At 40.7% G+C, this 17,239-nt stretch overlaps 1 protein-coding gene across 1 annotated transcript in view; it reads left to right on the forward strand.

Annotated features, from left to right (window-relative positions):
* The window catches only part of STK33 (serine/threonine kinase 33), a 252,991-nt gene that overhangs the window by 108,889 nt on the left and 126,863 nt on the right, over nucleotides 1-17,239 (forward strand). The window contains exon 2 of the mRNA XM_053720610.1: nucleotides 10,519-10,635. Within this exon, the coding sequence (XP_053576585.1) occupies nucleotides 10,519-10,635 (117 nt within the window). The remainder of the gene's footprint in view (nucleotides 1-10,518; nucleotides 10,636-17,239) is intronic.

Genomic DNA, 17,239 nt, shown 5'->3' on the forward strand with positions numbered 1-17,239 from the left:
TTCTTAGTCTTGGATGCTTGGGTAAGCAAGCATCTTCACTTAATACCCCTATCCCTATTTACATATAGCACTTGGTCTACCAATTTTTGTACCGCATTGCGTACTTTCAACTTTACTCTTTTTGGCTCTATTGTCTTTATATTTACGCATAATTCTAACCCCCCCACCCCTTTCCCTTCGATATATGAGCGTCTCTCGCCCGCTGAATTCCCCCCCCTTATATTTGGTGTTTATGGTGATATTATGCATTTACTTTGACTTGTTGTTCTTGTAGATTCAGTAACGTTGTATATATAATCTCTCTCTCCCCATTTTTAATTTTTTTTTTCTCCTCTCCCCCTCCTACCCTTCCCGCTCCTTCCTTATCTTAGACATGACCCAGTTGCGCATTCTAATACTCAACGTGCAGGGCCTTAACTCCCCTACTAAGCGTAGCCTCATGCTAGGTATGCTACAGCGCACCAGAATAGATGTTGCCTTATTTCAGGAAACACATTGGCTCACCAACCCTGACTCCTCTCGTAAATATAAGAAGTACCCAATAATCATTGAGGCCTCGTTCAGCTCTAAATCTAGAGGGGTCGCGATCCTTATTAACTCCCTAGTAAATTATGAACCTATCTACACAGAAATTGACCCACAGGCCCGGTACATTGTCTTAGTGTGTAGATTAAATGATAAACTAATTACCATAGTTAACGCCTATGCCCCCAACACAAAGCAAATTAAATTCCTCAGACACCTTTTAGATCTGGTGTCAGCTGTCAAACAAGGCGAACTGATCTTAGGCGGTGATTTAAATTTGATATGGGACTCCACACTGGATAGAATGGGCCCATAGATCTCGGTGGAAGAGAGATCTACGCATCCCCTTTCCATTGCCTTTCAAAAATTATTTGCTCAATACGACCTCTACAATGTTTGGAGAGCATTACACCCTTTCGATAAATAATTTACCTTCTACTCCTCCCCACACCGATCTTACACTCGCTTTGACTTCTTTTTTACGAGCTCACGTACATTAGAGCATGTGACACAGGCTAAGATCCACCCAGTATCCTGGTCGGATCATGATTCTGTTATCCTCACATTGGGCCCTAATCTCACTTACTCACCTCCTCCTACTTGGCGACTTAAAGACTATCTAATCACCCACCCGACTCTTAAACTTGAAACTCATGACTTAATGACAAGCTTTCTAGAAGTAAATGACACTATTTGTGTCACTGCAGAAGTCTTATGGGCATCCCTCAAAGCTTTTCTTAGAGGTCACTACATCGCTAAGGCAGCACAAATACATAAAGCACAGCATGCATCTCTAGCCACACTGACTTGCCAACTCAGATCGCTCAGAAGTTGTCTCTTTACCTCCTACACCATTAAACTGAACACCCAAATTTCTGATCTTACGAGACAGATTGGGGACTTAGAACTCCAGAGAACGCAGGTAAATTTAGAAAAATTTAAACAAATTTACTATTATAAAAGTAATGACCTCCTCACTTTTAGCTGCAAAACTTTGTAACCGAACGGCACAAGCTAAAATATTGCGGCTTACCTCGAGACACGGGTAATTACCTCCCCAAAAGGGATTGGGGAAACTTTCTGAGGGTATTATGCAGATCTATACAACTTGGAAGACTCAGATTCGGCCCCTCTCCTTCAGGTTCTGGAAATTCGTAGGCTCTTAGAGACCCTTGACCTCCCTCAGGTTGCCCTGGAATCCTCCCGAGATCTTACCGCCCCGATTTCTTTGGAAGAGGTTAGAAATAGTATAAAAGAAATCAAACTAACTAAGTCACCGGGTCCAGATGGGTTTACCGGTCAATTTTACAAAACTTATGATAACACAGTGGCCCCCATTCTATGCAAAGTCTCTAATGAAGTGATGGGAAAAGGTTCCTTCCGTAAAGAATACTTAGAAGCGACTATCACCACCATCCTTAAACCGGGCAAGAACCCTTTAGATTGTGGAAGTTACCGCCCTATTTCCTTGTTAAATCTCAACACTAAACTGTACGCTAAAATCTTAGCCAATCGCCTTGCTAAAATTATCCCCTCCTTAGTCCACCCTGATCAGGTGGGCTTCATCCCCATGAGAGAGGGCCCTGATGCGACAAGACATGTATTAGACGTTCTAATTAGAGCAGCGGACCTAAGGACTCCCATACTCGCCCTGTTGTTAGATGCCGAGAAGGCCTTTGACAGGGTGAGATGGGCTTATCTGTGGGAAACTATGAAAGTGTTTCAGTTCCCAACCACTTTTATCACAGCTATACAAGCACTCTATTCCAATCCTTCGGCTACTGTCAAAGGAGTGGGCATTCAATCTGACCCTTTCCAAATATCCAATGGGACCAGACAGGGGTGCCCCCTATCGCCCTTATTGTTTGCGCTCTCAATAGAACCCATGGCTCAAGCAATTAGATTAGATCCGAATATCGAGGGGTTTTACTCATCCGACACACAGCATAAAATCTCACTTTATGCTGATGACATTACACTACTCTTGACACAGCCTTTTAGGTCTCTCCCCGCTGTTTTTGATTTACTCAAGCTATTTTCCTCGCTAAGTCATTACAAATTGAATCTTTCCAAAACTGAAGTCCTACATTTAAACATACCACCCTCTGACTTAGTTAGGTTACAGAGTTTATATAAATTTCACTGGTCTGCGCAGTCCATTAAATTATTAAGTATCCATCTCAGTATGGATACTTCCATTATCATTTCCAAAAAACAGACTCCCTGAATGGCATAAACTCCTCGATTCGTGGGAATATCGAGAGATATCTTGGACAGGCAGGATAGCTGCGATCAAGATGTCCTTTATTCCTAAAATTATTTACTTATTTAGGTCCCTTCCAATAAATATCCCCAGGCCTATACTTAACAGATTGCAGAGCCTTATCACATCTTATGTTTGGAAAGGTAAAAAACCTAGGATAGCTACGCAGACTCTACAAAGAAATATAATTAAAGGTGGTTTAAGTTTCCCAAATATTATACTATATTATCAAGCAGCTCACTTAACTCACTTATTGAGCTGGAGTTATTCAGCTAACGCAGCTTCTTGGAGAACAATTGAACAGTCCTTACTACCAGCCGTCTACACTTGGAAGACTTACCATGGGTGCCCACACACTATAGGAAGGACCTTAAACTGACTCACCCTGTAATTTTTGACACTTTGCAATTTTGGGACCAAACTAGACATTCCTCTAATATAGCCCCTCACCCCTCACCATGCCAGACAATCACTAGTGCTCTTGTCTGTCTCCCAGACTCACACATTTTCGCATGGACCAAACTTAATGCTAAATATATATCTGACCTATACGATCAGTCAAATATGCTCTCTCATAATAGCCTCTGTGTAAATCTTCAAATACCTCGCCCTTTTCGCCTCTGTTCTGTCCTCAAATCTTGGGGTTTCCCCAGCACAACTCTTAGAGAAACAACTAATTGGGAAAGGAGATGGTTGTTAGCTCTACAGATCAGAGGTGCTCTCTCGTATCATTATGATCTACTTCTTGATCCTTACTCCCATCACAAGATTTCTCAACACATAGCTTGGGAAAAGGAGTTAAATTTTACCTGCGACATAGACACATAGCATAGAGAAATCATAGTCACCAGAAAGTTTCTACACTGCGCCACACTGTGGGAATTACACTTTAAAATAACGGTACGCTGGCATCTGGTCCCGGCCACTCTGCACAAGATTTATAACACTCATCCGCCTACCTGCTGGAGAGGCTGTGGCCTTATAGGCACGCAGAGTCACATCTGATGGTATTGTCCTCTTCTCACACCCCTCTGGGCTCAACTTTTTAATATCCTTAGACAACTGGACATCACCCTCCCACTCAGTCCCCAAACATGTATCCTTCACTTAGACTTTCCCCCACTTTCCACAGCACAAAAATATCTAACCATATATCTCCTAATGTCCACTAAACTTGAGATAGCGAAAGCATGGAAACAGAGATTCCCCCCATCTATCAAGCAAGTCATAGCTACTGTCACCTTCACAATATGGAATCTTATGCATATACGGCCATGGACGCATTAGACACCTACCTTGATATATGGCGTCCATGGGTAGAGAAGTTCCCCAACTAAGATTGATTGCGAAAATTATGAGAGCTCCTTGAATATGTGAATTCCTGCATCTAATGTTTAATATCAGAAAATGAGGAATAATTTCGGTAACTCTGAAGACTGTCCTTTATTAATTCCCTGTCAGTGTTTTTGCCTATGTTCCTTGTTTTTCTATTTCTAGGTCGTCTCATGATATTGGGACTCCATTGTTGGTCTTCATTATTTGTTCATGACACTCCTTCAATTTTGTCTTAAGTTACTTTGAAAATGTGTTTGTACGAACATAATTCTATCCCTGCGTGGATATTATTGTTATTTATGTTTGTACCTAATTTTCTCAATAAAAATCTTTATAAAAAAAAACAAACCAAAAAAAACATTTGCTAAACAGCATTATAAATCTAATAAAATAATCACACAACACAAACAGTTCTTTCTATGCATTCCAATCTGGACTGAGTTATAGACAGGATATAGACAGGAGATCTTGTTCCTTTGAAATCTGCTCGATAGCTCAGGTCTGGTTAAACTGATTCATTTCAGCTTGCTTGGCTTTGCTGCAACACAAGCGGACAGCTCCACCTACTGGCTATTTTAATAAATGCACTGCTTCTCAATAGCAGTCACATGACTGGAAAAAAATGGTTGTTATTCTGAAAAGGTGTAAAATGAACCGTTGTAAAGCGAGTGCCACCTGTGTATATATATATATATATATATATATATATATATACACACACACACACTATATATATATATATATATATACACAATATATAGATAGATAATATATATATATATATATACAATAAATATATATATATATATATATATATATATATACACACAATAAATATATAGATAGATAATATATATATATATATATATATATATATGTATGTATGTATATATATATATATATATATATATATATATATATATATATATAAATATAATAAGACAAAGATTTGATAACAGGAATTAATTGAAAAGTGTTTTTTTTTTTGTTTTTTTTTATTGCCCATTCTTGATCCTCCTGTTGATAAATCTCCACCAGTCATCAACATAAACCACGATTATTTAAATATTCTAGTAAGTCGTGCCCACTGTGTAATGACATGTTATGAGCTCCCTATTTCTCTAGTCTCAGACTCTGCATCATCTGAGTGTTGAAAAATGAACCACACGTAACGGTAATGGGTGCAATATCTAATCTGATGCTCATTATTGAGCTCTCCTGGCCTCCCCCTCTGTGACTGCCCTGCCAGGAAAACAATATTGTGCCCAGCTGCCCCTGGTTCACCTGCTTGCCGCTCTCCGCTTGCTCAGCAGGTAAAGGAGGACTGGACAAGCGCCTCCCCGGCCGCCGCCGCCGAATTGCGAAGGTACTTGCTGTACACCGGCGCCATGATCACTGACACTGTCAGAACTCAGAAGGAGGAAATGCAGAGGGGAAGCCGGTCACAGGCCTGCAGCATGCTGAGAACTCACAAACCCCACCCCTAGCTCATCCACTCACTCCTAGCTCCTCCCACTCACGGCCGTCACCATAGCAACGCCCCCACTCCCAAATAGGACAACCAAAGTCCTCTTTGTTACTTTAGTTGACTAACTAGTAACTTGTCGTCTAAGGGTGTACTTGAGTAGCATTAGCATAACTATCTAAATAAGAGGCCGGGTATGAGGAGTAGCATGAAATATGGAGTGAGGAGTATATGCAGCAGGTCAAAAGCGTTAGCTTTACAATATAGGCACTGGCACACTAGCTGTTAATATGTGTCCTTGAATGAACGTATAATGCTTAATGCTGTGTGAATTGAAATAATTGAATATAATAAAAAAGTGAAGCTTTTTTAATAGTGCATTAAATTATCTGATCAGCTGTTGACATGGGCTGCAGGTGGCTGCCACTGCCAGCAGGACTGGGCTTGGGTAATCAGTGGTGCTGGCATTAGTTTTACGCCCCTGCCTCCTCCCACACACACAGTCAGCTCTTAGTGTGCGAGTGTCACGTGACAGCTGGCTCTCGCACACTAAGAGCTGTGCGGTTAGGAGACCTATGGGCTGGCCTGTAGGTGGCACTGCTGTCAATGCAGTTTTAAAGTGGAAAGAGCTTTTGCCTATACTTCTATCTATCGCACTGCACAGCATGTGCGATAGATAGAAGTATTAGGCAAAAGCCCATTCCACTTTCAGCCTAAAGATTTAAAAATAACAAAATATAACAAAATATTTCAAAACTGCAGTGGAGCCTGGAGGATTTTTTTATTTATTAAGCAAAAAAGGTTTTTTTTTTCACTTTTTTTTCCTTTCTTTTTTTGGTTATCAGGGGTCAGGCAGGGGGTTCACGTGCTCAAGTGCTTCGATAGAGAAGCCTCCACTGGCTAAATGTGTAAAGCTTTGTCTTGTTATTGATATAAAGTTCTTAGCACTTTTGACTTTTTTAATTTTATTGTTTTTTTATATTTTTAATAAATTGTGATAATATGTACCAGATTCAACCTCTATAAGTATATATTTGTTATTTTAAGAGCTGACTATATATTTTTCCCTAACCTTATAGCTGTTTATTTACCATTGCATATTCAAGATACTTTTTATGTTGGAGGCTTACTTTGTTGAGAGGCCGTTTGCCAAGGTGGAAAACAATTAGCATCTCATGCACCTCAACACCATCTGAGCGCCTCTTCTCTGCTGCAGACAAAATAGTTGCAAAAAATAGAGCCTTCAGGAGCATGTGGTCATGTTGACATTTTTGCATTTCAATGCAAAGTTTCTGACAGAATGAATAACAGAAGGTCATAAACAGTTATACAGGGAGTGCAGAATTATTAGGCAAGTTGTATTTTTGAGGATTAATTTTGTTATTGAACAACAACCATGTTCTCAATGAACCCAAAAAACTCATTAATATCAAAGCTGAATAGTTTTGGAAGTAGTTTTTAGTTTGTTTTTAGTTATAGCTATTTTAGGGGGATATCTGTGTGTGCAGGTAACTATTACTGTGCATAATTATTAGGCAACTTAACAAAAAACAAATATATACCCATTTCAATTATTTATTTTTACCAGTGAAACCAATATAACATCTCAACATTCACAAATATACATTTCTGACATTCAAAAACAAAACAAAAACAAATCAGTGACCAATATAGCCACCTTTCTTTGCAAGGACACTCAAAAGCCTGCCATCCATGGATTCTGTCAGTGTTTTGATCTTTTCACCATCAACATTGCGTGCAGCAGCAACCACAGCCTCCCAGACACTGTTCAGAGAGGTGTACTGTTTTCCCTCCTTGTAAATCTCACATTTGATGATGGACCACAGGTTCTCAATGGGGTTCAGATCAGGTGAATAAGGAGGCCATGTCATTAGATTTTCTTCTTTTATACCCTTTCTTGCCAGCCACGCTGTGGAATACTTGGACGCGTGTGATGGAGCATTGTCCTGCATGAAAATCATGTTTTTCTTGAAGGATGCAGACTTCTTCCTGTACCACTGCTTGAAGAAGGTGTCTTCCAGAAACTGGCAGTAGGACTGGGAGTTGAGCTTGACTCCATCCTCAACCCGAAAAGGCCCCACAAGCTCATCTTTGATGATACCAGCCCAAACCAGTACTCCACCTCCACCTTGCTGGCGTCTGAGTCGGACTGGAGCTCTCTGCCCTTTACCAATCCAGCCACGGGCCCATCCATGTGGCCCATCAAGACTCACTCTCATTTCATCAGTCCATAAAACCTTAGAAAAATCAGTCTTGAGATATTTCTTGGCCCAGTCTTGACGTTTCAGCTTGTGTGTCTTGTTCAGTGGTGGTCGTCTTTCAGCCTTTCTTACCTTGGCCATGTCTCTGAGTATTGCACACCTTGTGCTTTTGGGCACTCCAGTGATGTTGCAGCTCTCGAATATGGCCAAACTGGTGGCAAGTGGCATCTTGGCAGCTGCACGCTTGACTTTTCTCAGTTCATGGGCAGTTATTTTGCGCCTTGGTTTTTCCACGCGCTTCTTGCGACCCTGTTGACTATTTTGAATGAAACGCTTGATTGTTCGATGATCACGCTTCAGAAGCTTTGCAATTTTAAGAGTGCTGCATCCCTCTGCAAGATATCTCACTATTTTTGACTTTTCTGAGCCTGTCAAGTCCTTCTTTTGACCCATTTTGCCAAAGGAAAGGAAGTTGCCTAATAATTACGCACACCTGATATAGGGTGTTGATGTCATTAGACCACACCCCTTCTCATTACAGAGATGCACATCACCTAATATGCTTAATTGGTTGTAGGCTTTCGAGCCTATACAGCTTGGAGTAAGACAACATGCATAAAGAGGATGATGTGGTCAAAATACTCATTTGCCTAATAATTCTGCACTCCCTGTAGTTTACCTCTTGGTAGCTCTACCTCTTTTCAAACAGTTTGTGGTTTTGTTTTGTTTAATTATAAAAATGTCTTCTGCTGCTTAAAAATTAGACAAACAGTTGTGTTAATGTAAAGTTTTATATTTGTAACACTCGGTATGTGGATTTTATTTAAAATATAGGAAACCATTATTGATTCTTTTTTTATCCGATTAGTCGATTATGAAAATAATCATTAGTTGCAGCCCTAATATATATAAATATATACACATATATGCACACACACATACATATGTGTATATATACATTTACATACATATATATATATATATATATATATATATATATATATATATATATATATATATCTAAAGAACTAAGCATTCTCTGGACTTTAGTCAAAAGTATATTCCTTTATTCTATATGTGACGATTAGGGACTCAAGTGGTTTGATTTTTTTTAAAAGCACCCTGGCTGCTGACTTCTGGATGGTGAGCGTGCGCACATGTGATACCGTATATATATATATATATATATATATATATATATATATACAAACACACATTTACAAACATACACACACACCCTAGCACAAAGCTTGCGGATTGAGACTCTGGTCTGACCAGTTGTTCAGCACGTGAACGTAGAAGTTGAAAATATAATAAATCTTAAATAGTTGAATCTACCACTAAATACGATCAATATTACACAATTCTAATGAAATTACGGAGTAATCAAGTTTCAGCAAATGTTGATCGCTGCAACAGAAATCTAAATCAATTTGGGATGTTTTTGTGTGTAATTTCATGCTTAATTATAGTCTGTTTTCAGTTGAAGCTTTGATAAATAGAGCCCTATATAGTAGCCGGCTTACTTTGCAGTCTCACAATATTCAGCCTAACAGACTTTTTACATTTACTATTAGAAAGGATTTCATTTTGTGGACATTTTTGAGTTTTTTTAGTTTGGCAGAACCAATGCTGCCTATATTGGCGAGCCGCCACTGGCTATGTAAATCATGATATCATTAAATATACAATTAATCTTGAAAAGTTTAGTGACACTTTGTGTACCGCTGCCTTACATATTCCAGTCTTACAGCACTCTTAAAGGGATAGTAAACCCAAATTTTTTCTTGACTGAATCAGATAGAGCATGCAATTTTAAGCAACTTTCTAATTTACTCCTAATATCAATTTTTCTTCATTCTCATGCTATCTTTATTTGAAAAAGCACGAATGTAAACTTAAGAGCCAGCCCATTTTTGGTTCAGCACCTAGGTAGTGTTTTTTGATTAGTGGCTAAATGTAGCAAACCAATCGGCAATCTCTACCCAGGTGCTGAACCAAAAATGGGCTGGCTGCTTACATTACATTCCCGCATTTTCAACTTAAAATAGCAAGAGAACGAAGAAAAATTGATAATAGGAGCAAATTAGAAAGTTGCTTAAAATTGCATGCTCTACCTGAATCATGAAACATGAACATTTGGGTTTAGTATCCCTTTAACGTTATACCATAATGTGCTCCTGTATTGGTGTCCTTGGGAAGCGCTGCACATCATTTATATGCATAGGGACATGAAACCTTCAAGGGTATGTTATTTGTAACAACTTTCCAATTTACTTCTATTATAATTTTTTTCTTCTTTCTCTTTGTATCCTTTGTAGAAAAGCAGGGATGTAAGCTTCAGAGCGTGCACATGTCTGGAACACTATATGCCAGCAGTTTTGTAATAATGTTGTACATTTGCAAGAGCACTAGATGGCAGCACTATTTCCTGCCATGTAGCGCTCTAGACTAGCTATCTAGATATCTATTCAACAAAGAATACCATGAGAACAAATTTGACAATAGAAGTAAATTGGAAACTTTTAAAAATGGTATCATCTGTCTGCGTGCATGCGTGTGCATGTGTGTGCGTGCATGTGTGTGCGTGCGTGTGCATGTGTGTGTATATGTGTGCGCATTTGTGTGTATATGTGATTAGAGGTTGCAGAGATTTATTAACTATGCTTTACATGGAAGAGCCTGAATATGATCGTTTTGTTTTTAAGATGCTGAAATTTGAAGAGGTAGACTGCTATAAAATGAGAACCCAGCGGAACCACAGTGGCAGCAGCACAGAACATAAAGTGCCGCACACACGGATGGAGGACGAAGCTGCAATTCAGGTTTGGGGTATTACTATTTTAAGCTCTAAATCTCCATTAACCTCTGATGATTGTGTTATGGTTTGATGCCGGCTGGTCCATAATAAACTTGCACATTTTTATTTATAAGAGAGCTGCTCAGGCTGTTCACAGGAGACTCTGGTGAGCAAATGTTTTTAATGTTACTAAAATACCCTTTATATTATATATATATATATATATATATATATATACTTCTTATAAACAATTATTTAGATAGATATGTGACATTATTTTAGTTTCAGCAAGCGTTATGCACTTCAGTTTTTTAGAAAGCAAAAAAGAATGTCCAGTTGATTTTATAACCACAAAACCCATTTTTCTTCTTAAACGGGAAGAGTTCACAGCCGCATTCATTACTTTTGGGAATTGAGAACCTGGCCACCAAGAGGAGGCAAAGACACCCCAGCCAAAGGCTTTAAATACCTCCCCCACTTCCCTCATCCCCCAGTCATTCTTTGCCTTTCATCTCAGGAGGTTGGCAGAGAAGTGTCAGAAGATTGAAGATAGTCTCTCATGGAGGGTAGTATTCTTCGAAATGGGACTGGAGCTTTAAGTAATCCTGTCCGCCTCTCAGTGAGAGCATGGGTGAAAGTTAGAGTCCAGAGATGCAGGGAGAGTCTTTCTTCAAAACCATCCCGACTCATGTTAAAAGCTCCTGGGCAATAAGCGTTGACAAGATTTGCTGCCTGCCTTTATTCACTCAAGTTCATGTCAGAAGCGAAGTTACTATCTGTCACAGTTGAAGGGCCGTGTTCCTGTTCCACGGCATAGATTAAAGTAAGATTGTTTCATTTTATTTCGATATGTGATTGTAATGTTAACGAAAGAAGTCAGGGTCCCAGTGGGACTCCTTTATCTTATGGAATCAAGGGTTAATATCTCCTGAGGGCGGTTATTGAACAGGGGGGGCTTTAATCATGTTTGTTATGTGATTTTTTCTGCTATTGTGTAGTGGTACTTGGGCTCATGGCTATTCGGACATATCTGCCTTATTTTATCAGTTTGTGCGGTCATAGGGGCTGGCACATTTTTTTTTGGCTTACACAATGCACCTTGTGACTGGATGTGGTCACGTTGTATTCCATTTCCGCACCTTGACAGAGTCTGTTCGTTAATTGTCTGGTTCACAGGAGGTGGTGAGCGCTCCAGCCATTTGAGGTGTAAGGTGCCGTTAGTGTTTGTCCATAATTGCAATCTCCAAGTTATGGAGAATTCAGATTTTTTGGAGATGGATATCTCTGATTCGGAGTATATGTCTTGCGAAGAGTATGAAATGGCCAGGGTTATCCATGCCTGTCCGTTATGTTCCGATTGCAGTTCTAGAGTACTCTCCTACCCCGAATCAGGGAATTTAGAGTGCGTTGAGCCATCCGCCCCTGAGGATTCCATGTCCTGTGAGGCGCGTGCCCCAGAACCTTCTTTTGCTACGCAAGCAGGTGTCCCTATGGCTGTTACTCCTTCTCCGGAAGGTGGTTTGTTTCCTCCAGAGGTTACAGCACGGTTCTGCATGGCCATATCTATGGTGCTGGCACATTTATATCTTCCTAGTGAGGTATTTTCTTTTTAAAGACACGATGAGTCCATGGATTTCATCCTTGTTTGTGGGATATTCACCTCCTGGTCAGCAGGAGGAGGCAAAGAGCACCACAGCAGAGCTGCTATATATAGCTCCTCCCTTCCCTCCCACTCCAGTCATTCTCTTTGCCAATGTTAGTGATAGGAAGAGGTAAAGTGAGGTGTTAGATTAGATTCTTCAATCAAGAGTTTATTATTTTTAAAGTAGTGCCAGAGTGTACTACTTTGTTCTAGGGTGTAGCCTAGTCCATATCAGTCTCTGTAGTAGAGCTTTTTTTTGGTGGCTTTAAAGCAATAGGAACTGGTGGGACAAAATTCTCACTGCACCTCCTATACATTTATGCTGCCCTAATCCGGATAGCCTAAGAACATTTAACTCAGGCTTATCTTATTCCACAGGGCTATGGGAGGGAGAGGACCTCTTACACCTGCTGGACTGTCCTGCTGTCGCACAGCATTCAAGGTAAGTGCTAACTTTATTATTTCTGGGGACGTCATTCTCTCAGAAGAAAGTGAGCACTACTTTTCTGACAAACACATATCAAGGGCATAAAATAGATTGGGCTCTTTATTGTGATGGGACTGTGGTCTCTTCTTGAGGGAGAGGTCTATGGCAGCTAATTTATACAGACACTGCGGCTGGATGGAAAACAGTGTTATTTTTCTCCCGGCGGTTTTAACATAGAATATGCAGACCGGGAGATGGTTTCGTTTTGGCCACGCGGATGGGCGGATATTAATGCTGCTGGCCGTTTTCTCTGAGCTTATTTTGTGTCTTACTCGGTCCCCATTTTGATTAGATTCTGCGCTTTTGGCCTTATATGGCAGGTGCTTAGTCTGGCAGTTCTTAGTGTTGCGCGCCATACTTGTAAGGCTCTGAGGGGTTCTCCCGGCGGTTTTAACATTGAACTATACCATCCGGGAAATGGTTCCATTTTTTGGCAACGCCCACGATGGGCGGATCATATTGCTGCACGCGGCTTTTCTGAAGATACAGCTCGCTTGGTTTGAGTGTTTATTTCCATCTGCGCAATCTGCCTTAATAGGTTAAGTGCTTAGCGCATAGGTGGGCTTTACTGGGGAGCGGTTAGTTTTTCTCCTGCTACGTCCGGGTTATTGCTGCACAAGTAAAGGCTAAATGGTCCTTGTGCAGTGTGGCAGTTTAATCTGCAATAAAACAATAATTCTAATACGTTCTGCTGTTATATTATACATCTAACACACAGACACATATATTAGAAGGGTAGATGGGTACTTCAGCATGGTTTAGCTGAGGTGTAGTTAACTTCTACATTGTGTACTATAAGATAGTACTATTGTGTAGTCAGTATTGTGGAGACTATCTGTCTTCTCAGTTGGGTCAGGCGAAGGTGTAAAGAGGGTTTATCTGTGTTGGAAACCCTCACTTTCTTATCCTGAATTTTCTGTTGTTAAATAAAATGAATAAGTTACACTTCTACATGTAAAGAGACAGTACCGGTGGGTATGTGTGGAATATAGACATAACACTTGTTTATACAATTTAAGTATCTGCCTTATATGTGTCAGATTGATTGAGGAAGGTGTTCAAAATATTTTATAGCACACATGCAGTACCCTGCGGTTCCTCTCAAACTCCATCTAGAGTTGCTACACAAAAAACATCGCTTTTTTTATGTCATGGCGATATCTTATAATAAAGTAACGTTTATTTATAAGTGTCTTTCGGAAGATATAAAAAGAAAAAAGTTACCTTTTAAAATTTAAAGAGACGGTAACGTTTTTTATGTGTTACTTTTTGTTGTGGAATTCCAACTGTTCGTTTGTGTAATTCATCATTTGTGACTCAGGATAAATCAAGATGCCCTGCTAGGGGTACCTCGTTTTTTAGGATGGATACCATTGTGGTACTCCCAATCCTTTTCTATTTCTCATTTTTTGAGAGATCTTTAATTTGATAAAAATAGTCTTGACTAAACCTACTCCTTTCTAGGGCGTATGCTGTCTAGGAAGCATAGTGACGCTGATCAAGATATGCTACAAATTCCTAAAAATTAATAGTCCACATGCAGTGCTCTGCGTTGCCTCTTTTACTCCTTTTGGAGTTATTTTGTATTTGGCAGACGGCTGTGTGCATTGCCATCGTTATTATTGAGGTGGCATATTGGTTTGATGCGCTATCTGAGGCCCTAAGGACTGAGACTTCTCAGGATGAGATCCAGGATAGGATAAAGGCTCTCTAATTTGCAAAGGCCTTTATTTTCGGATGCTTTCCTTCAAGTTATCAAATTGGGAGCTAAGATATCGAGTTTTTCTATCTTGGGCCGCAGAGCCTTATGGTTAAAGCGGATGTGTCTGCTAAGTCTAAGCTTCTAACCATTCCATTCAAGGGAAAGATTTTGCTCGGACCCGATCTGAAGGGAAAGCAGTCCAAAGACAAGAGAAATAAACAAAAAGGATGACAAGACAATTTTCGTTCCTTTAGTAATTTCAGGAGAAACTTCCCTCTTTCTCCTCTAAGCAGGGATATTCTCCTCTAAGCAGGGATAGTCCACACCTACTCGGAAATCCAACCAGTCTTGGAACAAGGGAAAGCAGTCCAAAAAGCCAGCTAGCGATTCCAAGACAGCATGAAGGGAATTTCCCTGATCCGGGACCGGATCTTGTAGGGAGCAGACTTTCCTTCTTTGTTGAAAGCCTGGGTTCGGAATGTCCAGGATCTCTGGGCAGTAAATTTTCTTCCAGAGGCAGATTCCTAATTTTGATATTATCTGCAAACCAGTCGAAAAGAGAGACGTTCTTACGTTGTGTAGAAGATCTCTCCGCTCTGAGAGTGATTGTTCCCGTTCCACTTCTGGAACAGGGACTGGGGTTTTATTCCAATCTATTTGTGGTTCCCAAAAAGGAGGGAACCTTCAGACCAATCCTAGACCTCAAGAACCTAAACAAGTTTCTCAGGGTACCGTCCTTCTAGATGGAATCTATTCGTTCCATCCTTCCATTGATCCAAGAGGGTCAATTTATGACGTCAGTGGATTTAAAGGATGCATTTCTACATGTTCCTCTCCACAGAGATCATCCAGAGATCATCCAGAGTTCCTAAGGTTTGCCTTTCTGGACAAATACTTCCAGTTCATGGCTCTTCCTTTCGGGCTGGCCATGGCACCCAGAATTTTCACAAAAGTTCTGGGGTCTTTGCTGGCGGTTCTACGACCGCAGGGCATTGCGGTGGCGCCTTATCTGGACTATGTTTTGTCATGGCTTAGTGGTGAGCATGCCTGACTTGCAAGTAGATGGTCAAAAGTTTGAATCTACCCATGGGGGCTGTTTATTTAAACATTATTCATAATCCAGGCGCCATCTTGTCAACAAGCAAGGTCTCATTCCGACATTGTACTATCCTTCCACTTTCGGGTGGAAGGTAATTCTGAAAAAGAGTTCCTTAATTCCGAAGTCAAGAGTGACTTTATTGGGGACTCTAACCAATTCTTTATCTATGAGGATTTTTCTAACAGAAGTCAGGAAATCAAAGATTCCTGATACCTGTCGAGTCCTTCAGTCCAATCCTCGGCCGTCAGTGGCCCAGTGTATGGAGGTAATCGGACTGATGGTGGCGGCAATGGACATCATTCCGTTTGCTCGGTTTCATCTCAGGCCTCTGCAGTTTAACATGCTCAGGCAGTGGAATGGAGATTATGCAGACTTGTCTCATCAAATTACCTGGAACCATCCTGGTTGATTGTGACTACAGATGCCAGCCTTATAGGGTGGGGAGCTGTCTGGGGTTCCCTTAAGGCTCAGGGAGTGTGGACTCAGACGGAGTCTGTTCTTCCTATAAACATTCTGGAACTGAGAGTGATTTTCAATGCTTTTCTGGCCTGGCCTCAGTTAGCTTCGGCCCAGTTCATCAGCTTCCAGATGGACAACATATCGACAGTGACTTACATCAATCATAAAGGAGGAACGAGGAGTTCCTTAGCGATGACCGAGGTAGCCAAGATAATCCGGTGGGCGGAGGCCCATTCTTGTCATCTGTCAGTGATCCATATCCCAGGGGTGGATAACTGGGAGGCGGATTTTCTGAGCAGGCAGACTTTTCATCCGGGAGAGTGGGAACTCCATCAGGAAGTGTTCTCCAGCCTGATTCTCAAAGGGGGTCGGCCGGAGTTGGATCTCATGGCATCTCGTCCAGGGCTCCAAGGTAGAACTGATAGATGCTCTGGCGGTACCTTCGTCCTTCAATATTGCATACCTATTTCCTCCGTTTGCGATTCTTCCTCGAGTCATTGGCCGAATCAAACAGGAGAGGGCATCAGTGATCATCATTGCTCCTGCGTGGCCTCGCAGGATTTGGTATGCACATCTGGTGGACATGTCATCCCTGTCACCTTGGAGAATTCTGTTGAGGAGGGACCTTCTCATTTAAGGGGCCTTCCTTCACCCAAATTTAGTTTATCTGGAACTGACTGCTTTGAGATTGAACGCTAAATTCTATCCAAGCGGGGGTTTTCTGATTCGGTCATAGAGACCATGATCCAGGCTTGTAGACCTGTGACTGGAAAGATTTACCATAAGATATGGCGTAAATATCTTTACTGGTGTGAATCCAAGGGCTGCTCATGGAGTAGAGTTAGGATTCCCAGGATTTTGTTTTTTCTCCAAGAAGGATTGGAGAAAGGTTTTATCGGCAAGTTCCCTAAAGGGTCAGATTTCTGCCTTTTTTATTGTGTTACACAAACGTCTGGCGGATGTTCCAGACGTTCATTCCTTTTGTCAGGCTTTGATTAGAACCAGGCCTGTGTTTAGACTAATTACTCCTCCATGAAGTCTGAATTTAGTTCTTAAAGTTCTTCAAGGGGCTCCGTTTGAGCCTATGCATTCCTTAGATATTAAGTTATTATCTTGGAAAGTTTTATTTCTTGTTGACATTTCTTCAGCTAGAAGAGTGTCTGCACTTTCGGCATTACTATACAATTCTCCTTAACTTATTTTTCATTTGGATAAGGTAGTTTTATGTCCTAACCTTCCT

The sequence above is a fragment of the Bombina bombina genome, chromosome 7, assembly GCF_027579735.1.
Source record: "Bombina bombina isolate aBomBom1 chromosome 7, aBomBom1.pri, whole genome shotgun sequence".
NCBI classification, from domain to species: domain Eukaryota; kingdom Metazoa; phylum Chordata; class Amphibia; order Anura; family Bombinatoridae; genus Bombina; species Bombina bombina.